The 25,961-nt window shown below is 48.7% G+C and overlaps 1 protein-coding gene across 2 annotated transcripts in view; it reads right to left on the reverse strand.

Annotated features, from left to right (window-relative positions):
* Positions 1–25,285, reverse strand: part of E2F1 (E2F transcription factor 1) — a 72,213-nt gene extending 46,928 nt beyond the window's left edge. Inside the window, exons 1-2 of one of the 2 annotated variants that reach the window (XM_063960215.1) lie at positions 25,046–25,285; positions 23,930–24,157 (exon numbers count right to left, since the gene is read on the reverse strand). In XM_063960215.1, coding sequence (XP_063816285.1) covers positions 23,930–24,157; positions 25,046–25,051 — 234 coding nt within the window. In that variant the 5' untranslated portion in view covers positions 25,052–25,285. Of the gene's footprint in view, positions 1–23,929 lie in introns of both variants that reach the window. The other variant, XM_063960214.1, reaches the window with a different exon arrangement.
* Between the last annotated feature and the right edge of the window lie 676 nt (positions 25,286–25,961).

Raw genomic sequence — 25,961 nt, forward strand, 5'->3', positions numbered from 1 at the left:
CTGTCCAGTTTTTTGTTGAGGCGGGACGCCATCATATCCACCATTGGTTTTTCCCAACGGTTCACAATCATGTGGAAGACTTCTGGATGAATTCCCCACTCTCCCGGGTGTAGATCGTGTCTGCTGAGGAAGTCTGCTTCCCAGTTGTCCACTCCCGGAATGAATACTGCTGACAGTGCTATCACATGATCTTCCGCCCAGCGAAGAATCCTTGCAGCTTCTGCCATTGCTGTCCTGCTTCTTGTGCCGCCCTGTCTGTTTACGTGGGCGACTGCCGTGATGTTGTCCGACTGGATCAACACCGGCTGACCCTGAAGCAGGGGTTTTGCCAGACTTAGAGCATTGTAAATCGCTCTTAGCTCCAGTATATTTATGTGAAGAGACATCTCCAGGCTTGACCATACTCCCTGGAAGTTTCTTCCTTGTGTGACCGCTCCCCAGCCTCTCAGACTGGCATCCGTGGTCACCAGGACCCAGTCCTGTATGCCGAATCTGCGGCCCTCTAACAGATGAGCACTCTGCAACCACCACAGAAGAGACACCCTTGTCCGTGGCGATAAGGTTATCCGCTGATGCATCTGCAGATGCGATCCGGACCATTTGTCCAGCAGATCCCACTGAAAAGTTCGTGCGTGGAATCTGCCGAATGGAATCGCTTCGTAAGAAGCCACCATCTTTCCCAGGACTCTTGTGCATTGATGCACAGACACTGTCCCTGGTTTTAGGAGGTTCCTGACAAGTTCGGATAACTCCCTGGCTTTCTCCTCCGGAAGAAACACCTTTTTCTGAACCGTGTCCAGAATCATTCCCAGGAACAGCAGACGTGTCGTCGGGGTCAACTGAGATTTTGGAAAATTCAGAATCCACCCGTGTTGTTGCAGCACTAGTTGGGTTAGTGCTACTCCGTCTTCCAGCTGTTCTCTGGATCTTGCCCTTATCAGGAGATCGTCCAAGTAAGGGATAATTAATACGCCTCTTCTTCGTAGAAGGATCATCATTTCGGCCATTACCTTGGCAAAGACCCGAGGTGCCGTGGACAATCCAAACGGCAGCGTCTGAAACTGATAATGACAGTTTTGCACCACGAACCTGAGGTACCCTTGATGTGAAGGGCAAATTGGGACATGCAGGTAAGCGTCCTTTATGTCCAGGGACACCATAAAGTCCCCTTCTTCCAGATTCGCTATCACTGCTCTGAGTGACTCCATCTTGAACTTGAATTTTTGTATGTACAGGTTCAAAGATTTGAGATTTAGAATAGGTCTTACCGAGCCGTCCGGCTTCGGTACCACAAATAGCGTGGAGTAATACCCCTTTCCCTGTTGTAGGAGGGGTACCTTGACTATCACCTGCTGAGCAAACAGCTTGTGAATGGCTTCCAATACCGTCGCCCTGTCCGAGGGAGACGTTGGCAAAGCAGACTTTAGGAACCGGCGAGGGGGAGACTTCTCGAATTCCAACCTGTAACCCTGAGATACTACCTGTAGAATCCAGGGGTCCACCTGTGAGCAAGCCCACTGTGCGCTGAAATTCTTGAGTCGACCCCCCACCGTTCCTGAGTCTGCTTGTAAGGCCCCAGCGTCATGCTGAGGGCTTTGCAGAACCCTGGGAGGGCTTCTGTTCCTGGGCAGGGGCTGCTTGCTGCCCTCTCTTACCCCTTCCTCTGCCCCGAGGCAGATATGACTGTCCTTTTGTCCGCTTGTTCTTATAGGAACGAAAGGACTGCGGCTGAAAAGACGGTGTCTTTTTCTTTTGGGAGGGGGTCTGAGGTAAAAAAGTGGATTTTCCGGCAGTTGCCGTGGCCACCAGATCCGATAGACCGACGCCAAATAATTCCTCCCCTTTATACGGCAATACTTCCATATGTCGTTTGGAATCCGCATCACCTGACCACTGTCGCGTCCATAAACTCCTTCTGGCAGATATGGACATCGCATTTACTCTCGATGCCAGAGTGCAAATATCTCTGCGCATCTCGCATATAAAGGAAAGCATCCTTTAATTGCTCTATAGTCAATAAAATACTGTCCCTATCCAGGGTATCAATATTTTCAGTCAGGGAATCCAACCAGACGACCCCAGCACTGCACATCCAGGCTGAGGCGATGGCTGGTCGCAGTATAACACCAGTATGAGTGTATATACTTTTCAGGGTAGTTTCCAGCCTCCTATCAGCTGGATCCTTGAGGGCGGCCGTATCAGGAGACGGTAACGCCACTTGTTTCGATAAGCGTGTGAGCGCCTTATCCACCCTAGGGGGTGTTTCCCAGCGCGCCCTAACCTCTGGCGGGAAAGGGTATAATGCTAATAACTTTTTTGAAATTAGCATTTTTCTATCTGGGTTAACCCACGCTTCATCACATACATCATTTAATTCCTCTGATTCAGGAAAAACTACAGGTAGTTTTTTCACCCCCCACATAATACCCCTTTTTGTGGTACTTGTAGTATCAGAGATATGCAAAGCCTCCTTCATTGCAGTGATCATATAACGTGTGGCCCTACTTGAAAATACGTTTGTTTCATCACCGTCGACACTAGATTCAGTGTCTGTGTCTGGGTCTGTGTCGACCGACTGAGGTAAAGGGCGCTTTACAGCCCCTGACGGTGTCTGAGACGCCTGGGCAGGTACTAACTGGTTTGCCGGCCGTCTCATGTCGTCAACTGATTTTTGTAATGTGCTGACATTATCACGTAATTCCATAAACAAAGCCATCCATTCCGGTGTCGACTCCCTGGGGGGTGACATCACCATTATCGGCAATTGCTCTGCCTCCACGCCAACATCGTCCTCATACATGTCGACACACATACCGACACACAGCAGACACACAGGGAATGCTCTTATCGAAGACAGGACCCCACTAGCCCTTTGGGGAGACAGAGGGAGAGTTTGCCAGCACACACCCAAGCGCTATAATATATATGGGAACAACCCTATATAAGTGTTCCTTATAGCCGCTTAAATATATAAAAATATCGCCAAAATATGCCCCCCCTCTCTGTTTTACCCTGTTTCTGTAGTGCAGTGCAGGGGAGAGTCCTGGGAGCCTTCCTCACAGCGGAGCTGAGCAGGAAAATGGCGCTGTGTGCTGAGGAGAATAAGCCCCGCCCCCTATTCCGGCGGGCTTTTCTCCCGGAGTTTTAGACATTTGGCATGGGTTAAATACATACATACATATAGCCTTAATGGCTATATGTGATGTATTCTTTTGCCATAAAAGGTATTATATATTGCTGCCCAGGGCGCCCCCAGCAGCGCCCTGCACCCTCCGTGACCGTCTGGTGTGAAGTGTGTGACAACAATGGCGCACAGCTGCAGTGCTGTGCGCTACCTTCACGAAGACTGAAGAGCCTTCTGCCGCCTGTTTCCGGACCTTCAATCTTCAGCATCTGTAAGGGGGGTCGGCGGCGCGGCTCCGGGACGAACCCCAGGGTGAGACCTGTGTTCCGACTCCCTCTGGAGCTAATGGTGTCCAGTAGCCTAAGAATCCAATCCATCCTGCACGCAGGTGAGTTGAAATTCTCTCCCCTAAGTCCCTCGATGCAGTGAGCCTGTTGCCAGCAGGACTCACTGAAAATAAAAAACATAAAAAACTTTTTCTAAGCAGCTCTTTAGGAGAGCCACCTAGATTGCACCCTGCTCGGACGGGCACAAAAACCTAACTGAGGCTTGGAGGAGGGTCATAGGGGGAGGAGCCAGTACACACCATGTGATCCTAAAAGCTTACTTTTTGTGCCCCGTCTCCTGCGGAGCCGCTATTCCCCATGGTCCTGACGGAGTCCCCAGCATCCACTTAGGACGTTAAGAGAAATGTGTAATACATTTTTCATTGCCTCAATCATGTAACGGGTGGCCCTATTGGAAGGTACACTAGTCTCATCGTCGTCGACACTGGAGTCGGTATCCGTGTCAACATCTGTGTCTGCCATCTGAGGTAGCGGGCGTTTTAGAGCCCCTGATGACATGTGAGACGCTTGGACAGGCACAAGCTGAGCAGCCGGCTGTCCTATGACGTCAAACCTTTTATGTAAGGAGTTGACACTGTCACGTAATTCCTTCCGTAAGTCCATCCACACCGGTATCGACCCCGCAGGGGGTGACATCCCATTCACAGGCATTTGCTCCGCCTCCACATCATTATCCTCATCATACATGTCGACACAGCAGTACCGACACAGCACACACAGGGAATGCTCTGACAGAGGACAGGACCCCACAAAGCCCTTTGGGGAGACAGAGGGAGTGTATGCCAGCACACACCAGAGCGCTATATATCACAGGGATATCACCTATAGAGAGTGTTTTCCCTTATAGCTGCATTATAATAAATATATATATATATATACTGCGCCTAATTTGTGCCCCCCCCTCTCTTTTTAACCCTTTTCTGTAGTGCAGGACTGCAGGGGAGAGCCAGGGAGCGATCCCTCCAGCAGAGCTGTGAGGGAAAATGGCGCCAGTGTGCTGAGGGAGATGGCTCCGCCCCTTTTTCGGCGGGCTTTCTCCCGCTATTGTAAAAGTTCTGGCAGGGGTTAATAAACACCTATATAGCCCCTGGGGCTATATAAGGTGTCAGCTCGCCAGCCAAGGTGTTAATATTGCTGCTCAGGGCACCCCCCCCCCCAGCGCCCTGCACCCATCAGTGACCGCAGTGTGTGGTGTGCATGAGGAGCAATGGCGCACAGCTACAGTGCTGTGCGCTACTTTGGAGAAGACAGAAGTCTTCAGCCGCCGATTTTCCGGACCACCTTCTTGCTTCTGGCTCTGTAAGGGGGACGGCGGCGCGGCTCCGGGAACGGACGACGAGGTCGGGTCCTGTGTTCGATCCCTCTAGAGCTAATGGTGTCCAGTAGCCTAAGAAGCCCAAGCTACCACCACTTAGGTAGGTTCGCTTCTTCTCCCCTTAGTCCCTCGGTGCAGTGAGCCTATTGCCAGCAGGTCTCACTGAAAATAAAAAACCTAACATATACTTTCTTCCTAGGAGCTCAGGAGAGCCCCTAGTGTGCATCCAGCTCAGCCGGGCACAGAAATCTAACTGAGGCTTGGAGGAGGGTCATAGGGGGAGGAGCCAGTGCACACCAGATAGTCCTAAAGCTTTCTTTAGATGTGCCCAGTCTCCTGCGGAGCCGTCTATCCCCCATGGTCCTTACGGAGTTCCCAGCATCCACTAGGACGTCAGAAAAAACAGACCCAACAGACTTTTCAAACATTTGAATTCCACCCATAGAGTCTACATACCAGTCGACTCTACAGATATAACCTTCAGCGCTCAAACTAGTATCATTGTAGTATGTACCTAGCATAAGTCATTAAACTCATTTGTTGAGCGAGTATGGGTCGACACCACTTAGGGCGACCACTATTGGCAGACATGCATTAGGTCGATAGGGTCCTTAGGTCGACATGTTTTTTTTGTGTGCGTCTTTCTTCGTAAAGTGACCGAGAACCCCAATTAGTGCACCGTGCTTCGGGCAAGGTGCCTTGCGCAGATTACCATTCCCAATCGTAGTCCACGTGGATCGTAAAGTATGAAAGTCCAAAAAGTGAAAAAAGTTAAACTCCTGTCGACCCTCTGAACTGTCAACCTAGTGACCCTGTCGACTTAATGTGTGTGTCAACCAATAATGGTCAACCTAATGACTGTCGACCTAAGTGGAGTCGACCTAGTGACTATCCCTGTTGAGCAGACTTTTATTTGGTTTTTGTGCAGCTCACCTCTAAACCAACTCGAGACATGGCGTTACAAAATTTGTTCGGTCTGTTTTTGTTTAAACACCCTAGGACATTTATCCACTTTCAATGCGCCGGTAAACTTATGACCACAGGGTTTTCATTCCTTCATGACAAGGCTAAGCTTTAGCGACGAGAAAATTGTTGGCTTCAAAATAGAAAAAAAGTTTATATTCTAACATGCGCAACTTTCAAATTTAACATTTTTGTTTTAAAAGTGGGAGATTATAGGGGTGATGAGGCATTTTATTGTATGTCTGAAATCACATTAATTCCATGACACTGAAGCAAGCACACCAAAAGCAGATGGGGCTGTACTCCTTTACCACAACAGGAACAAAATTTTAAATAGTTTTAAGCCAATGAATGTTATGGGGGAGTAGAGGATTATCCCTCGTCTTACATTAATGCCCTCAGTCTTAAGCAGACTGTGACCTACCGATACATCACACCACCATATACACTGTATCTAACGCTGTATGGCAGTCCGATGTATCATTACATGCCGCTTCACCGCATCGGCTGTAGAACTGTACCACTGGACATACAATACATCAAGTGGGATGCTTCAAAGAACAACCGATTGGGGGTTACACATTAATGATTACGATATTGTTTCGATCTGCATTGGGACAATAAATCAGTGTGTAACCAGCATAACTTTTGTGACAGGTAAATTATTTCAACAAGATTTTTGTAACTTATTGCTAGCTCAGAAATATTGATTGGTCCACATGCACAGTACTGTAACTACTGTAAATGGAGATGGAACCTGAACTACAAACGTATTTACAGATGTAGCCACGCTCATCGTTGCTGTGCCATATAGGCGTTCTAGTCGCGCCATCCAAATAGTGCAGGAAGGCGAAATTAGGCATAAGGTGCAAATGGATCAACAGCATGCAATACACAGCTTCACCGCTAGGTGGCGATTGTTCCACTAAAAAACTACAGTGCTGAATAGCAGCAAATGGATATGGCACAACAGAATACTGTACAATGTAGCACACCCTGACAAGCAGGCCAGTGCACAGTAAACACTGTAGTAAAAAAAGAACTAATGTAACTGCAGGGCACAGAAGATATTTGCTCAGCGTCTTCAACCCACAGAAAGAAAAGCACAGTCCTCTAAAAGAATAAAAAAAAAAAACCCAAAACCTCAATACACAGTAATAAAATATAAATTTATAATAAGAATTTACTCACCGGTAATTCTATTTCTCGTAGTCCGTAGTGGATGCTGGGACTCCGTAAGGACCATGGGGAATAGCGGCTCCGCAGGAGACTGGGCACAACTAAAAGAAAGCTTTAGACTACTGGTGTGCACTGGCTCCTCCCACTATGACCCTCCTCCAGACTTCAGTTAGGATACTGTGCCCGGAAGAGCTGACACAATAAGGAAGGATTTTGAATCCCGGGTAAGACTCATACCAGCCACACCAATCACACTGTATAACTCGTGATACAATACCCAGTTAACAGTATAACAACTGAGCCTCTCAACAGATGGCTCAACAATAACCCTTTTGTTAAACAATAACTATATACAAGTATTGCAGACAATCCGCACTTGGGATGGGCGCCCAGCATCCACTACGAACTACGAGAAATAGAATTACCGGTGAGTAAATTCTTATTTTCTCTGACGTCCTAGTGGATGCTGGGGACTCCGTAAGGACCATGGGGATTATACCAAAGCTCCCCCAAACGGGCGGGAGAGTGCGGATGACTCAGCAACACCGAATGAGAGAACTCCAGGTCCTCCTCAGCCAGGGTATCAAATTTGTAGAATTTTGCAAACGTGTTTGCCCCTGACCAAGTAGCAGCTCGGCAAAGTTGTAAAGCAGAGACCCCTCGGGCAGCCGCCCAAGATGAGCCCACCTTCCTTGTGGAATGGGCTTTTACAGATTTAGGCTGCGGTAGTCCCACCGCAGAATGCGCCAGCTGAATCGTGCTACAAATCCAGCGCGCGATAGTCTGCTTAGAAGCAGGAGCACCCAGTTTGTTGGGTGCATACAGGATAAACAGCGAGTCAGTTTTCCTGACTCCAGCCGTCCTGGAAACAAATTTTTAGGGCCCTGACTACGTCCAGTAACTTGGAATCCTCCAAGTTCCTAGTAGCCGCAGGCACCACAATAGGCTGGTTCAAGTGAAACGCTGATACCACCTTCGGGAGAAACTGAGGACGAGTCCTCAACTCTGCCCTATCCATATGGAAAATCAGATGAGGGCTTTTATAGGACAAAGCCGCCAATTCTGACACACGCCTGGCCGAAGCCAGGGCCAACAGCATGACCACTTTCCACGTGAGATTTCAAATCCACAGTCTTAAGTGGTTCAAACCAATGTGATTTCAGGAACTCCAAAACCACATTGAGATCCCAAGGTGCCACTGGGGGCACAAAAGGAGGCTGAATATGTAGAACTCCTTTGACAAAAGTCTGAACTTCAGGCAGTGAAGCCAGTTCTTTCTGGAAGAAAATCGACAGGGCCGAAATCTGGACCTTAATGGACCCCAATTTGAGGCCCAACGTCACCCCTGCTTGCAGGAAAAGCAGGAATCGACCAAGTTGAAATTCCTCCGTTGGGGCCATCCTGGCCTCACACCAAGCAACATATTTCCGCCCAAAATGCGGTGATAATGTTTTGCGGTGACATCCTTCCTGGCTTTGATCAGGGTAGGGATGACTTCCTCCGGAATGCCCTTTTCCTTCAGGATTCGGTGTTCAACCGCCATGCCGTCAAACGTAGCCGCAGTAAGTCTTGGAACAGACCGGGCCCCTGCTGCAGCAGGTCTTGTCTGAGCGGCAGAGGCCAAGAGTCCTCTGAAAGCATCTCTTGAAGTTCCGGGTACCAAGCTCTTCTTGGCCAGTCCGGAACCACGAGAATAGTTTTCACTCCTCGCCTTCGAATTATTCTCAGTACCTTGGGAATGAGAGGCAGAGGAGGAAACACATAAACCGACTGGTACACCCACGGTGTTACTAGAGCGTCCACAGCGATCGCCTGAGGGTCCCTTGACCTGGCGCAATATCTTTTTAGCTTTTTGTTGAGGCGGGACGCCATCATGTCCACCTGTGGTTTTTCCCAACGGTTTACCAGCATTTGGAAGACTTCTGGATGAAGTCCCCATTCTCCCGGGTGGAGGTCGTGCCTGCTGAGGAAGTCTGCTTCCCAGTTGTCCACTCCCGGAATGAACACTGCTCTCAGTGCTTACACATGATTTTCCGCCCATCGGAGAATCCTTGTGGCTTCTGCCATTGCCCTCCTGCTTCTTGTGCCGCCCTGTCTGTTTACATGGGCTACCGCAGTGATGTTGTCTGATTGGATCAGTACTGGTTGGTTCTGAAGCAGGGGCCTTGCTTGGCTTAGGGCATTGTAAATGGCCCTTAGCTCCAGAATATTTATGTGAAGCGAAATCTCCTGATTTGACCACAGTCCTTGGAAATTTCTTCCCTGTGTGACTGCACCCCAGCCCCGAAGGCTGGCATCCGTGGTCACCAGGACCCAGTCCTGTATTCCGAATCTGCGGTCCTCTAGTAGATGAGCCCTCTGCAGCCACCACAGCAGCGACACCCTGGTCCTTGCCGACAGGGTTATCCGCGGTTGCATCTGGAGATGGGACCCGGACCATTTGTCTAACAGGTCCCACTGGAAAGTCCTTGCGTGGAACCTTCCGAATGGAATTGCTTCGTACGAAGCTACCATTTTTCCCAGGACTCGTGTGCATTGATGTACCGACACCTGTCCCGGTTTTAGGAGGTCTCTGACTAGAGATGACAACTCCTCGGCTTTTTCCATTGGAAGAAACACTTTTTTCTGGTCTGTGTCCAGAATCATTCCCAGGAACAGAAGACGTGTCGTCGGGACCAGCTGTGACTTTGGAATATTGAGAATCCAGCCGTGCTGTTGTAGCACTTCCCGAGAAAGTGCTACCCCCACTACCAACTGTTCCTTGGACCTCGCCTTTTTCAGGAGATCGTCCAAGTACGGGATAATTAAAACTCACTTCTTGCGAAGGAGTATCATCATTTCGGCCATTACCTTGGTAAAGACCCTCGGTGCCGTGGATAACCCAAACGGCAGCGTCTGGAACTGATAGTGACAGTCCTGTACCACAAATCTGAGGTACTCCTGGTGAGGAGGGTAAATGGGGACATGCAGGTAGGCATCCTTGATGTCCAGAGAGACCATGTAATCCCCCTCGTCCAGGCTCGCAATAACCGCCCTGAGCGATTCCATCTTGAACTTTCTGATATACGTGTTCAAGGATTTTAAATTTAAGATGGGTCTCACCGAACCGTCCGGTTTCGGTACCACAAACATTGTGGAATAGTAACCCTTTCCTTGCTGAAGGAGGGGTACCTTGACAATCACTTGCTGTGAATACAGTTTTTGGATAGCCACCAACACTGCCTCCCTGGCAGAGGGAGTTGCTGGTAAGGCAGATTTTAGGAAACGGCGGGGGGGGGGGGGGGGGCGTCTCGAATTCCAGCCTGTACCCCTGAGATACTACTTGAAGGATCCAGGGATCCACCTGTGAGAGAGCCCACTGTGTGCTGAAATTTCTGAGACGGGCCCCCACCGTACCCGGGTCCGCCTGTGAAGCCCCAGCGTCATGCTGTGGACTTACCGGACGCGGGGGAGGACTTTTGCTCTTGGGAACTGGCTGTATGCTGCAGCTTTTTCCCTCTACCTTTGCCTCTTGGCAGAAAGGATGCGCCTCAAGCCCTCTTGTGTTTATGGGGCCGAAAGGACTGTACTTGATAATACGGTGCTTTCTTTTGCCGTGGGGTAGCCTGTGGCAAAAATGTCGATTTCCCAGCCGTAGCTGTGGAAACGAGGTCTGAAAGACCATCCCCAAACAGTTCCACCCCCTTATAAAGGCAAAACTTCCATGTGCCTTTTTGAATCGGCATCGCCTGACCACTGCCGAGTCCACAACCCCCTTCTGGCGGCAATGGACATTGAGCTTATTTTTGATGCCAGCCGGCAAATATCCCTCTGTGCATCGCGCATGTATAAGACAGCGTCTTTTATATGCTCTGTCAGCAAAATAGTCCCTATCCAGGGTATCAATATTATCAGACAGGGAATCTGACCACGCAGCAGCAGCACTGCACATCCATGCTGATGCAATCGCTGGTCGCAATATAATGCCCGTGTGTGTGTATATATAGCTTTTAGGGTAGCCTCCTGCTTTCCATCAGCAGGATCCTTTAGGGCGGCCGTATCCTGAGACGGTAGTGCCACCTGTTTTGATAAACGTGTAAGCGCTTTATCTACCCTAGGGGATGTTTCCCAACGTGACCTATCCTCTGGCGGGAAAGGGTACGCTGCCAATAACCGTTTAGAAATTATCAATTTCTTATCGGGGGAAGTCCAGGCTTCCTCACACACCTCATTTAATTCCTCAGACGCAGGAAAAACTACTGGTAGTTTTCTCACCGAACATAATACCCTTTTTTGTGGTACCTGGGGTACTATCAGAAATGTGCAATACATTTTTCATTGCCTCAATCATGTAACGGGTGGCCTTATTGGAGGGTACACTAGTCTCATCATTGTCGACACTGGAGTCGGTATCCGTGTTGACATCTGTGTCTGCCATCTGAGGTAGCGGGCGTTTTAAAGCCCCTGATGACATTTGAGACGCTGGAACAGTCACAAGCTGAGTAGCCGGCTGTCCTATGTCGTCAAACCTTTTATGTAAGGAGCTGACACTGTCACGTAATTCCTTCCATAAGTCCATCCACACAGGTGTCGACCCCTCAGGGGGTGACAACACATTTACAGGCATTTGCTCTGCCTCCACATCATTTTCCTCATCATACATGTCGATACAGCGGTACCGACACACAGCACACACACAGGGAATGCTCTGACAGAGGACAGGACCCCACAAAGCCCTTTGGGGAGACAGAGGGAGAGTATGCCAGCACACACCAGAGCGCTATATAACAGAGGGATATCACTATACAGAGTGTTTTCCCCTATAGCTGCTTGTAATATATATATATATATATATATATATATATATATATATATATATATATATATATATATATATATATATATATATATATATATATATATATATATATATATATATATATAGCGCCTAAATTTAGTGCCCCCCCTCTCTTTTTTACCCTTTCTGTAGTGTAGGACTGCAGGGGAGAGCCAGGGAGCGATCCTTCCAGCGGAGCTGTGAGGGAAAATGGCGCCAGTGTGCTGAGGGAGATGGCTCCGCCCCTTTTTCGGCGGGCTCTCTCCTGCTTTTTGTGTTATTCTGGCAGGGGTAATTTACACCTATATAGCCTCTGGGGCTATATATGGTGTCAGTTTTGCCAGCCAAGGTGTTAAAATTGCTGCTTAGGGCACCCCCCCCCCAGCGCCCTGCACCCATCAGTGACCGAAGTGTGTGGTGTGCATGAGGAGTAATGGCGCACAGCTGCAGTGCTGTGCGCTACCTTGGAGAAGACAGAAGTCTTCAGCTGCCGATTTTCCGGACCTTCTTGCTTCTGGCTCTGTAAGGGGGACGGCGGCGCGGCTCCGGGAACGGACGACGAGGTCGGGTCCTGTGTGCGATCCCTCTGGAGCTAATGGTGTACAGTAGCCTAAGAAGCCCAAGCTACCACCACTTAGGTAGGTTCGCTTCTTCTCCCCTTAGTCCCTCGCTGCAGTGAGCCTGTTGCCAGCAGGTCTCACTGTAAAATAAAAAACCTAAACTATACTTTCTTTCTAGGAGCTCAGGAGAGCCCCTAGTGTGCATCCAGCTCGGCCGGGCACAGAAATCTAACTGAGGCTTGGAGGAGGGTCATAGGGGGAGGAGCCAGTGCACACCAGATAGTCCTAAATCTCTCTTTAGATGTGCCCAGTCTCCTGCGGAGCCGTCTATTCCCCATGGTCCTTACGGAGTCCCCAGCATCCACTAGGACGTCAGATATAGATAGATATACACACACACACACACACACACACACACACACACACACCCCACAGTGAACCCAACCGGGTAGATAAATACTGTCTATGTGAACCTAATAGGGTAGATAAATATTGTGGATTTGTAGGTAAAGAAATACTGCACAGTAGATTTTTAATTATTAATGAGCTGAGCCCCAGCTCCTGTAAGAGCAGATTCCCTGATCTACATGTAGGAAATGCCGGGCAGAGGACTCTACTGCAGGGAGGAATGTAGCTATATTTTAGCAGCACGAAGCATGGAAAAGCTTAAAAACCCCAAAGACAGGGTCTGTTGCCTAGAGACACTGAGCTTGGGAGCCCGCTGAGTAAAGCGGGTTATAAGCCTTTACTCCCCCCTCCTAACCTTCTACATGCAAAGAAATCCTCCCTGCACAGCCAGGAGAGGAATGAGCCTTCAGCGGGAGACTGTGGAGCGGTGCGCTGCAGCGGCGCGGGGAGTGGAGAGAGCCCGCCGTACAGAGCGGGAGTTAGCTCCGCCCCCCCGCTTCGTCGCCCAATTTAAATCCGCTGCCAATGTATCCCCCGGCCGCCGGGAGCGGGTAAATGTAACCCCCGGCCGCCTGTATGCTGCGGCCGGGGAGCGGTGTGTAACTGTAAACCCCCGGCCGCCTGTATGCTGCGGCTGGGGAGCGGAGAGTCTGAGCCCGCCGGACGGAGCGGGAGTTAGCTCCGCCCCCCTGTCCCGACACCACTGTTAATTTTAAAAACCCGCTATGTATTACCCGGCTGCCTGTAAGCTTGTATGCTGCGGCCGGGTAGTGTAAATGTATCACCCGGCTGCCTGTCTGCTGCAGCCGGGGATTGAAGAGCGCTGAGCCGCTTACAGAGCGGGCTGAAGCTCCGTCCCCCTCATAATGGCGCCAAGTATTAGTAAGTGCGCCCTCTCCTCTCCTGATGCACTGCAGCCTTATAAGGGGGGGGGGGGGGAGTAAAGACCGCACATCTAAAGAGTCTCACTCTGCACATATTAATGTAAAATCACACATCAGTCTGGAGGGGGGGGGGGGGGGGGGGGGGGGAAGATTGTACTCACCGCTGTGATGTAGACCGATCGGCCCGACACGCGCCGCACGCAGCGGTGTCCGGCCCCTTTTGTCTAATGCTGGTGGAGCGGCCCCGACACGCGCCGCACGCAGCGGTGTCCGGCCGCTGATACTCACTGCTGCCGGAATCTTCTGCTGGATGGAGTGGCCTCGACACGCGCCGCACGCAGTGGTGTCCAGCCAACTCAGGAGAGCTCAGTGTCTCCCTCAGCCGGGGCCCATCCCGAGCCGCACGCAGCTGCAATGGGACCCCGCCGGCAGCTCCCGCGGTGCAGACTGGCAGTGGCAGAGCTGCCAGTCTGTGTGTGCAAGAAAGAAAAAAATAAAATAAAGAAAAATTTCTTCAGCTAAACCCAAGTGAACCAGCTCACATCGGGCACTAAGACTGGCTTGTAGGGGAGATAGTAGGGGAGGAGCTAGCCACAGTGTGAGAATTTTAAAGTGCCAGCTCCCAATTACTGCCTACTATTTCCCCACTGTAACTACACTCCAGTGGCCCCTAGTGGATGAAGGAGAAACTAAGGTGAAATACATACCAGCTCACACCTCAAACACGCCGTACAACATGGCACTCAACAACAACGCATGCAACGGCATGACTAACATCAGCCACAGACTGACCTCAACACAACATGTGTGTAACCATAACCAATAACTGCAGATAGAGCCCGCACTGGGACGGGCGCCCAGCATCCTCTACGGACCAAGAGAAAAGGCTTTACCGGTAGGTATTAAAATCTTAGTTTCTCATACGTCCTAGAGGATGCTTCAAGAACCATGGGGTTTATACCAAAGGTCTAGAATGGGCGGGAGAGTGCGGATGACTCTGCAGCACCGATTGACTAAACAAGAGGTCCTCCTCAGCCAGGGTATCAAACTTATAAAACTCCGCAAAAGTGTTTGATCCCGACCAAGTAGCAGCTCGGCAAAGCTGTAACGCCGAGACCCCTCAGGCAGCCGCCCAGGATGAGCCCACCTTTATGGTAGAATGGGCCTTCACAGATTTCAGTAACGACAATCCTGCCGTAGAGTGAGCTTGCTAAAAATCGTATTACAGATCCAGCGTGCAATAGTCTGCTTGGAGGCAGGAGCCCCAATCTTGTTGGGAACCCACAGGACAAACAGAGCCTCTGTTTTCCTAAGCCGAGCCGTTCTGGCGACAGATTTTCAAAGCTCTGACCACATCGAGAGACTTAGATTCCGTCAAGGCGTCAGTAGCCACTGGCACCACAATAGGCTGGTTTACGTGAAACAATGAAACCACTTTTGGCAGAAATTGCTGACGAGTTCTCAACTCCACTCTAGCAGCATGGAAGATTAAATAGGGGCTTTTGTGAGACAAAGCCGCCAATTCAGATAACCGCCTTGCGGATGCCAAGGCCAACAACATGACTACTTTCAAAGTAAGGAATTTTAACTCAACCTTACGCAAAGGTTCAAACCAATGAGATTGCAGGAACTGCAACACCACATTAAGAGCCCATGGTGCCACTGGGGGCACAAAGGGAGGTTGGATGTGTAATACGCCTCTCACGAAGGTCTGTACTTCTGGAAGGGAGGCCAATTCTTTCTGAAAGAAAATGGATAAGGCCGAAATCTGTACTTTGAGCCCAACTTTAGGCCTGCATTCACAGCTGCTTGCAAAAAATGGAGCAAACGCCCCAGCTGAAAATCCTCCGTAGGAGCCTTCTTGGATTCACACCAAGACACATTTTCTCCAAATACGGTGGTAATGCTTCGCCGTTCCTTCCTTTCTAGCCTGAAGTAGTGTGGGAATTACTTCACTGGGAATACCCTTTCAGGCTAGGATTTGGCGTTCAACCACCATGCCGTCAAACGCAGCCACTGTAAGTCTTGATAGACGCACGGTCCTTGCTGTAACAGGTCCTCCAGTACAGGAAGAGGCCATGGATCTTCTTTCAGTAATTCTTGAAGATCGGGATACCAGGTCCTCCTCGGCCAGTCTGGAACAATTACTATCGCCTGAATCCTTGTTCTTCTTATGATCCTTATCACCTTTGGAATGAGTGGAAGTGGAGGGAACACAGACCGACTGAAACACCCACGGTGTCACTAGGGTGTCCACCGCTATTGCTTGAGGGTCCCTCGACCTGGAACAATATCTCTGAAGTTTCTTGTTGAGGCGAGATGCCATCATGTCTATTTGAGGAATTCCCCAACGACTTGTCCCTTCTGCAAAGACCTCTTGATGAAGACCCCACTCTCCTGGATGGAGATCGTGTCTGCTGAGGAAGTCTGCTTCCCAGTTGTCCACTCCTGGAATGAAGACTGCTGACAGAGCGCCTGCACGAGTTTCCGCCCAGCGAAGAACTTTTGTGGCCTCTGCCATTGCCGCTCTGCTCTTTGTTCCGCCCTGGCGGTTTATGTACGCCACTGCTGTTATGTTGTCTGACTGAATCAAGACGGGCAGACAGCGAAGATGATGTTCCGCTTGCCGAAGGCCATTGTAAATGGCCCTTAACTCCAGAATGTTTATGTGCAGACAAGCTTCCTGGCTTGACCATTTTCCCTGGAAATTTTTCCCCTGTGTGACTGCTCCCCAGCCTCGGAGACTTGCATCTGTGGTCACCAGGATCCAATCCTGAATCCCAAACCTGCGTCCCTCTAGGACAGGGGTGTCAAACTCAAATTCATCGGGGGCCGCATCAGCAGTTTGGTCCCCATCAAAGGGCCGGTTGTATCTGTAGGTCTATCCAAAATTTACCGCTCCACCTGCCTTATATGTGCCCAGCCATCTGCCCCCTTTTAAAGTGCCCAGCCATGTGCCCCCTTTTAAAGTGCCCAGCCATGTGCCCCCTTTTAAAGTGCCCAGCCATGTGCCCCCTTTTATAGTGCCCAGCCATGTGCCCCCTTTTATATTGCCCAGGTCCCCATTTTACACATTGCGGCAGGCACAGGTCCCCATTTTACACATTGTGGCAGGCACAGGTCCCCATTTTACACATTGTGGCAGGCACAGGTCCCCATTTTACACATTGTGGCAGGCACAGGTCCCCATTTTACACATAGCGGCAGGCACAGGTCCCCATTTTACACATAGCGGCAGGTACAGGTCCCCATTTTACACATTGTGGCAGGTGGTGGAAGGAGGGAGAGAGAGAAAGAGAGGAAGGGAGAGGGGCTGACTTACATTTGAAGCGGTTCTCGCCGCTCTTCAGCCGCCTCTCCCTCCTCGTCTGCGCGGCTCCCTTCTCCGACGGGGTTTCGTTGAATGACGCGTTTGCGCCGTGACGTCACGACGCAATCGCGTCATTCCGCGAAACCCCGCCCCCCCCCGAACTGGGCACTCGGGAGAAGGGGGTTTCATGGCGGCGGCACCGCGGGCCATCAGACGAGGTCTGGCGGGCCGGATTTGGCCCGCGGGCCTTGTCTTTGACACCCCTGCTCTAGGAGGTGAGAACTGTGCAGCCAGCACAGGAGAGAGATTCTGGTCCTGGTAGATAGGATTATTTTCCAGTGCACGTGCAAGCGAGACCCGGACCACTTATCCAACAGGTCCCACTGAAACACTGGCATGGAACCTGACAAACTGAATGGCCTCATAGGCCGCCACCATCTTCCCCAGCAACAGAGTGCATTGAAGGATCGACACTCTTGCCTGTTTCAGTATCTGATTTACCATGTTCTGTATTTCCAGAGCCTTTTCCACTGGAAGAAAAACTAATTCTGACCCAAAGAACGACAGCCGTGTTGTCGGAAGCAACTGTGATTTTGGCAAGTTTAGGAGCCAACCATGTTGCAAAATTGTCAGGGAGAGCGTAACGTTTTTCAGTAATTGCTCCTTGGATCTCGCCTTTATGAGGAGATCGTCAAAGTACGGGATAATTGTGATTCCTTGCTTGCGCAGGAGAACCACCATTTCCGCCATTACCTTGGTGAAAATCCTCAGAGCCATGGACAGACCAAACAGCAACGTCTGAAATTGGTAATAACTATCCTGAACAGCAAACCTCAGATAAGCTTGATGTGGAGGATATATGGGGACGTGTAAATAGGCATCCTTTATGTCGACCGACACCATAAAATCCCCCTCCTCCAGACTGGAGATCACTGCTCGGAGAGATTCCATCTTGAATTTGAATTTTTAGATAGAAATTGAGGGATTTTAGGTTCAGAATCGGTCTGACCGAGCCATCCAGCTTCGGGGCCACGAACAGGCTCGAATAAAAGCCTTCCCACTGTTGTGACGGGGATACCGTGACAATGACCCGATTTTGACACAGCTTTAGTATTGCAGCGCATACTACCTCCCTTTCTGGAAGAGAAGCTGGCAAGGCGGATTTGAAAAATCGGTGAGGGGGCACATCTTGAAACTCCAATTTGTACCCTGGGCTACAATTTCTAATACCCAAGGATCCAGGGCTGAGCGAACCCAGACCTGACTGAAGAGTTGGAGACGTACCCCCACCGATGCGGACTCCCGCAGAGGACCCCCAGCGTCATGCGGTGGATTTGGTAGAAGCCGGAGAGAACTTCTGCTCTTGGGAACTTGTCACAGCCTGTGACCTTTTTCCCCTTCAACTTCCTCTCGTAGCAAGGAAGGAAGACCCTTGTCCTTTTTTGTATTTATTGGGCCGAAAGGACTGCATCTGATAGTGGGGCGTTTTCTTCTGTTGTTCAGGAACATAAGGTAGGAACGATGACTTACCAGCGGTAGCCGTAGATACCAGGTCAGCGAGGCCGTCATCAAACAAGACACTACCATTAAACGGCAGAGACTCCATAGTCTTAGAGTCAGCATCAGCATTCCATTGATGAATCCACAATGCTCTTCTAGCTGAGACTGCCATGGCATTGGCCCTTGAACCCAAAAGGCCAATATCCCTCGCAGCTTCCTTTAGATAGGCTGCAGCGTTCCTGATATGACCCAGTGTCAAAAGCACACTATCCCTGTCCAGGGAATCTATATCAGACGACACGTTATCTGCCCATTTATCAATAGCGCTACTCTCCCATGCCGATGCAACGGCAGGCCTGAGCAGTGTACCTGTAGTGACAAAAATAGATTTCAATGTATTTTCCTGCTTACGATCCGCAGGATCCTTCAGGGCTGCTGTGTCAGGAGACGGAAGCGCCATCTTTTTGGACAGACTCGATAGAGCTTTGTCCACCGTGGGGTTTGACTCCCACTTTCCCCTGTCCCCAGAGGGAAACGGATATGCTACCGGAATTCTCTTGGGAACCTGTAATTTCTTGTCAGGATTTTCCCAAGCTTTTTCAAAAAGAGCGTTCAGTCATGAGAGGGAGGAAACGTTACCTCAGGTTTCTTTCCTTTATACATACAGACCCTTGTCTCAGGAACAGCAGGGCCTTCCGTGATATGCAATACGTCTTTTATTGCCACAATCATGTACTGAATGCTCTTAGCCAGTTTAGGATTCAATCTGGCATCACTATAGTCGACACTGGAATCAGAGTCCGTGTCGGTATCTGTATCCACTATTTGGGTAAATGAACGCTTCTGATACCAAGGGGTTCTGAACCTGCGACAATGCATCTTCCATGGATTTTTTCCATGTCTGGTTCTGAGACTCGGATTTATTTAATCTCTTATTCAACTAAGCCACATTTGCATTCAAAACGCTCAACATAATTGCCCAATCAGCCGTCGGCGGTGCCGACAGTCACTCCCTCAGTCTTTTCTGCCCCCACTCCAGCCTCCTCCTGGGAAGAGCACTCAGCCTCAGACATGTCGACACACGCGTACCAACACCCACAACACACTGGGCTATAGGGGACAGACCCATAGCAAAGCCTGTTGGAGAAACAGAGGGAGTTCTGCCAGCTCACATGCCAGCGCCTATCCCGGTTCTGAAGCGTGTAATATACTGCCCAGACCCGATAGCGCTTTTGATATCAATAAATTAGCACCAAACCAACTGTGCCCCCCCCCCCATTTTGCACCCTGTTACTTGAACAGCAGTGTGGGAGGCCAGGCTCAGCGTCTCTGCAGCTGTGAAGAGAAAATGGCGCTGGTTAGAGCTGTGAGGGCTAAGCCACGCCCCCTTAATGGCACGCTTCAGTCCCGCTTATTTTTATATATTTATACTGGTGGGGGTCTGTATTTAGTGCCCAGGCACTGTATACTCTTATGCCAGTCGCTATTGAGGTTTCATGCTGCCCAGGGCACCCCCCCTGCAGTGCCTCTGTGTATGTGGGAGCATGGTGCGCAGCACGGCCACTACGCGGTACCTCAAAGCTGTCACTGAAGTCTTCTGACTTTTGGCTCTGCAAGGGGGGTGACGGCGCGGCTCCGGGAACGAGCATCTAGGCGTATCTAGCGATCAGACCCTCTGGAGCTAATGGTGTCCAGTAGCCTAAGAAGCAGAACCTTTAAACTCACAGAAGTAGGTCTGCTTCTCTCCCCTCAGTCCCACGATGCAAGGAGCCTGTTGCCAGCAGGTCTCCCTGAAAATAATAAACCTAACAGTCTTTTTTCTGAGAAACTCTGGAGAGCTCCTCAGTGTGCATCTAGCACTTTAGTTTAATGTTTTTTATGTGTTTGTATTGTGATCACCATATCCTCGTTCTATTCCAGTCTGTCAGGTCCGGTTCCCATGGCTACGGCTTGGTCGCGGTTACCAGGCAACAGCGGAAGTGGTAGGAGGCTACGTCATAGCAGCCTTCCACGTGACCGGAGTTCAGGGGAGCCTCGGGACGCCGGCGGGCGCAAATGGACGGGGGTGATCTCACTTACATCCAGGTATTTATATAGCACAGGAAAGTTGGTTCAGATATGTTTGTTTATGCTTTTTCACGCTGCACTTTATAGCATAGCACCTTGACAAAAACGCTGGTCGGGCATTGAAACGTTGGTGGCTTGCACTATGCCTGTTTGAAATATTTTGCACTTCTATTCAATACAGGTTTTTTTGGCTTTAATCAAATCCTTGGAGTGCCGCCTGGTTCCTTTCATGCAGCTAGGGGACATGCTGTTATAGCTGAAGGAACCCTCCACTGGTCTAATACACAGGTTCTCAAACTCGGTCCTCAGGACCCCACACAGTGCATGTTTTGCAGGTCTCCTCACAGAATCGCAAGTGAAATAATTAGCTCCACCTGCGGACCTTTTAAAATGTGTCTGAGTAATTCATACACCTGTGCACTTGCTGGGTTACCTGCAAAACATGCACTGTGTGGGGTCCTGAGGACCGAGTTTGAGAACCCCTGGTCTAATATATATTTATATCTCTATCTATCTCTCTTAAACTACAAGCATTGTTTCACTTTACAATGGCGACTTCTCACACATGCAATGTGGGTTTTTCAAAGCAACACCTGTTAAGGGCCCTACAAACATACCGATCCGCCGCCGACCAGGGGGAGTGAAGTTTCTTCACACCCCATCACCCGGCTCCATAGCACTGCACGCTAATATGGACAATCTCGTCCATATTGGCCTGCATGTATAAGCGACGGGGAACCAACTATTAACGAGTGCGGGGACGCGCATCGTTAATCGTTGGTTCCTACACACAGAACGATATGAACGAGAATGTTCATATTGTTCTGTTTTATCTGCTAGTGTGTAGAGCCCATTAGACGAACACCAGTACTGCACCCACCGGAGACTTAATTTCACTGTGACCAAAAACGCCGCTCAGTGAATGCGCAGACAATTGTAATGCGACTAGTTTTTCGCACTACACGACAGATGGAGGCTAGATGAGCGTGGCTACATCTGTACATGATAGCTCTTGCTAATACAGTGGGTGCCTGTGTCTCACAATTTATGTACATCAGGGAGAGCCCTGGATATCTCAGTCACTGAGGTTTCAGCTGTCTCTTATAGTAGCAGCTCAAAATATTGGCGGTTGAAATAGGTTTCTTTCAAGTGACATCTATTCTATAAACCACACCTTTAATAACATCTGCTCAATAATATTTCCATCAAAGCCCATACCGGTTTCCCAAGTCAGAAGCCTTTCGCCAACCTACCCCACTCGTTTTCCCACATATCTACAAGACATTCCCTTCCAAGCACCTTTCTGCCAAAGGGAGAGGATCACATTACACAGAAGTGAGAAAGCCCTCCATAACACAAGCAGAGTTTAGGCAACCATAGTAATGGGTGTGAGAAATTGATACTAGTCACACACTTATTAGGAGTAATAAATGCACATTTCCAATAGCTATTTGAAGATTCCACTGGAACTTAAAAAAAATTGCGCTGGGTAAATATGCATAAAACCGAATGCAGGATTTAGTGATTTAAACACCTTTTCCATGCACCAGTCTTCATTTTTCTATAGCACCTTGTGCCCATAACTGCTAGATGAACTGCCCTCCTTAGAATGTAAAATAAATAAATGCCATAAAATGTCATGTCAACTAAATGTAAACAGGAGTAAACGTTTCAAAATTACAAAAATTATAGCCCGCCTTGCCACTACGGCGAATAACATTGTTCAAATAACAGCCATTACTGGGCAGTGTGAAAACCATGGATATTACTTTATAAACACGGTACATATCTAGAACACAGTATTTCCTGGCTTGCCAACAAGACCTGTTATGGTTCTGTATGAATTACCGCTGGCCGGGATGCCGGCCGTCAGTATACCAACAGCGGCATCCCGGCCGGCAGCGGAGAGCTCTAGAAAGCCCCTTGTGGGCGTACTGTGCTCGCCACAGAGGGAGAATAGCCTGTCTTGTCTGTATTCCGGAACTGTGATCGCCGGGATCCTGTGCGGTGATATCTTAAACCACTTCCCTGTTAGGGGCAGTATGAGCTATACCTTTTTGTTTTCTACTTCAGATACATATTTAAAGAGTGACAATAAGGCAAAATCCAAATGTCGCATTTTGAATAAAGGAAAAACAATCACAGACCTTTTAGTCTGTGACATGGGCCTCAACAGTAAGCATGCAATTGTGACCACTCATTGTATTAAGATGGACATTTTAGTGATCTAAACTGAACTACAAGGATAAACATATACTAGACCAGTGTTTCTCAACCTCGGTTCTCAAGTACCTCCAACAGTTCATGTTTCCCAGGTCACCTAGCTGGAGCACAGGTGTATTCATTATGCACTGACACATTATAAAAGACCCACAGGTGGAGCAAATTATTTCACTTGTAATCCGGTGAGACCTGGAAAACATGAACTGTTGGGGGTAGCTGAGGACTGCGGTTGAGAACCACTGTACTAGACCAGTATCCACAACATTAAAGACCCACATACAAAAATGACCCCTTTCACATATTTAAAGTACTAGCTGCAGCTGAAAGATAACAGGCAGAGGGTTGTCCTATTAACCCTATGTATTACAAGGCAAAATATTGTAAGCAATGTAGGACAAGATAAACAAATTGCAACTACATTTGAAGGTTAAAAACTAAGGGGTCAATTCTATCCGGCAACTAAAGAATAGCGCCGGGAATTAGCTCCCGACGCTATTCAATTCAGCTAAAGTTAAGTCGGCGATGTCCCGTTCTCGCCGACTTAACAGGTAGTTTTGTCGGGAGAACGGGCATTCTCCGACTTAACTACCCGGCGCGAGGCTGATTCCCGACAGAATCAGCCTCGCGCCGGCCGCGAGGCAGCACTTTTGTCGGGTTTCTTCTCTCATCCCCCGGGGATGAGAGAAGAATTCCCGACAATTGCGGGCAACTAGTAGCAGAATTGAATAGCGTCGGGAGCTAATTCCCGGCGCTATTCTTTAGTTGCCGAATAGAATTGACCCCTAAATTTGTTGCAGAGCTATGATCCAGGCTTGCAATTAGTTTGTTAGCCTAACATGAAATGAAGTTTTCTGAAAAGGCAAATGTAACTACTATAACAGTTGCTACGTTTACAACTAAATACTGGGAGTCTTGTCGGGCCATATACAACTTATTACAGGTTGAGTATCCCTTATCCAAAATCCCATTTTTGGGTCCCCTACTGAGATAATGACATATTGTGTGTGTGTGATAGAGATGGATATATACACACATAATATACATATAATATACATATAAGTGTCATTATCTCAGTAGGGGATGAATGTAAAAAATAGCATTTGAGGGAGCACAGATCAAAAATCTAGTTTATAGCATATTAAAAGCTCAATGCATTAGTATAAAAAAAAAAAACCAAACCTTTATTTCTCAAGAAAGTTACAAATAGAGATAAACATGGCAATGACATATTACCGGTGGACGTCCAAGGGTTGGCTTCTGCCCAGCACATCCTGGACTGGACCCCTGGGGGGTAGTGAATAGCATGAGCTCTGCCTCACTGAGGCCAGGGTTTGCAGGTCCCTCTCCTGGGACATCCGGAGTTGATATAATGACAATCTGTTGCTCAGCAACATGAATGGTGCCAGCTTCCCATACGGACCCTAGTTCGCCTTCAATGCAGCCGTAAGACACCCCAAAGTCCTGGGACATGATAAGAGGGGTTATTCCCTCTGTCTCGCAGACCATCCAGGTCCCATATCCTCAATTTGACATTAGCCACTCCTACATGGAAATCCCAAGAAACAACTCTTCCAAAACATAAAAACGGAGGTCAAAGGATAGCAAAAGCCTTCAAACAACAGAATCCATAGTACAAGGATAACAGGAACAATAACAAACTATTTGGAATCCACTTGCAAAAAGTCAAAATAATTTGTACTCCTAGAAATTGATGGCATAAAACACCAGCACAGCTACAGCTGACAATTTATAGACAAAGCTATTACTCCCATCAACACTCCAGTTAAGCCCCTTGTTTTTCCATCTTGGAGAGATTATGGACCTGATGGATCACTACACTGCAAAACAGTATCCTCAATGTATGCAATAAAGACACACATAGGATTCCCTGGAGAATGATTTATAAGTACACATACCCAAGATACCCCAATAATGAGATCAGAGTACAGTACTGCAGTGTATTTAAATCAGCCAACCCACAATGGAAAAGCAAAAAGTTATTTAAAAAATATATATATATATATGCAAATATAGCACTAGCCACCCTAGCAGTCAGAGCTGACTAACCATAGATTAGGGGGAAAGCAGCTTTAAGAGGAGCTCCTGTAGAACAGAGCATAAAGAGAAGTGCTATGCTACAGAACAAAAGGCTGACAATTCATGTTAAAGTAAACTAAATATTAAAAATAGGAGACACTACCATGCCTACATGCACATAAATATACACATAATCAGGATAGCAAGTGCTAAAAAAGCCAGGATCAAGGAAACGCTGGAGACAAGCGACTAAAACCTATATAATCCGGATGTTACTAAAGTTACAGCCACTTTAATCCAGATTCCAAAGACCTTCATGGGACAGCTCCCTTAAAAACCCGATTGTTTCTTCTACTGAGGCATCCAACGGAGAGACTCCTCGCTGTAGGTGCAGCGTCCAGCCGGGGTGCCTGAGAAAGCCGGTCGGAATGCTAGTGGCAGCGGGGTCCTTCTCTCGGGCCGGGGAGCACTATTGTTATCACCTTCCAGCTGATCCCCAATCCCCCAGCACTCGCCCATTTGCGCGCCAATTCCTTTTTTGCCGCGAAACTAGATCATGCGTCATCAGTTACTTGCTATTGGCTGCTGGTTGCTGGCAAAACGCTAGCTATTGGTCAGACAAATGTTCGAACGGGGCGGGCGGGAAAGAATACGATGATTGAAGTGCATGATAGCTAATGGACAAGGAGAGTGGAGAGAAACAACAGTGGTGATTTGGTGGATGCGCGGCGGTGGGCGGTTATTATTGCCTGACAGAGAAAAAAGCGACTTCCTAGTGATGCACAAAACAAGAATACAAAAGTGCTCAGTGCTGCTGCTGCGGATGAATGAGGATGATAGATATTAGGAGGGTGTGACATATGTCTGCCAGATGGGCGCTGCTGGTGCAGTATCTAAGCTACAGGCGCGTCTGCATCGCTTTTTTTTCGTAGTATCATTAATAACAGCATCTTTCCCTAAATGTACAAGTAAATAATAATAATAATGTTAAATATGAATGTAATATACTGTGTAGATAATACCTCGCCACCACACATGCCCCTATGTTTTTGGCAAAGCCGTACATCCTGTTGTACTGAGAGATATGGGGGCAGATGTATTAAGCCTGCAGAAGTGATAAAGCAGTGATAAGTGCAAGGTAATAACGCAGCAGCCAATCGGCTCCTAACCGTAAGTTTACATATTGGAGCTGATTGACTGGTGCGTTATCACCTTGCACTTATCACTG

Source organism: Pseudophryne corroboree, chromosome 3, assembly GCF_028390025.1.
Source record: "Pseudophryne corroboree isolate aPseCor3 chromosome 3, aPseCor3.hap2, whole genome shotgun sequence".
Lineage (NCBI taxonomy): Eukaryota > Metazoa > Chordata > Amphibia > Anura > Myobatrachidae > Pseudophryne > Pseudophryne corroboree.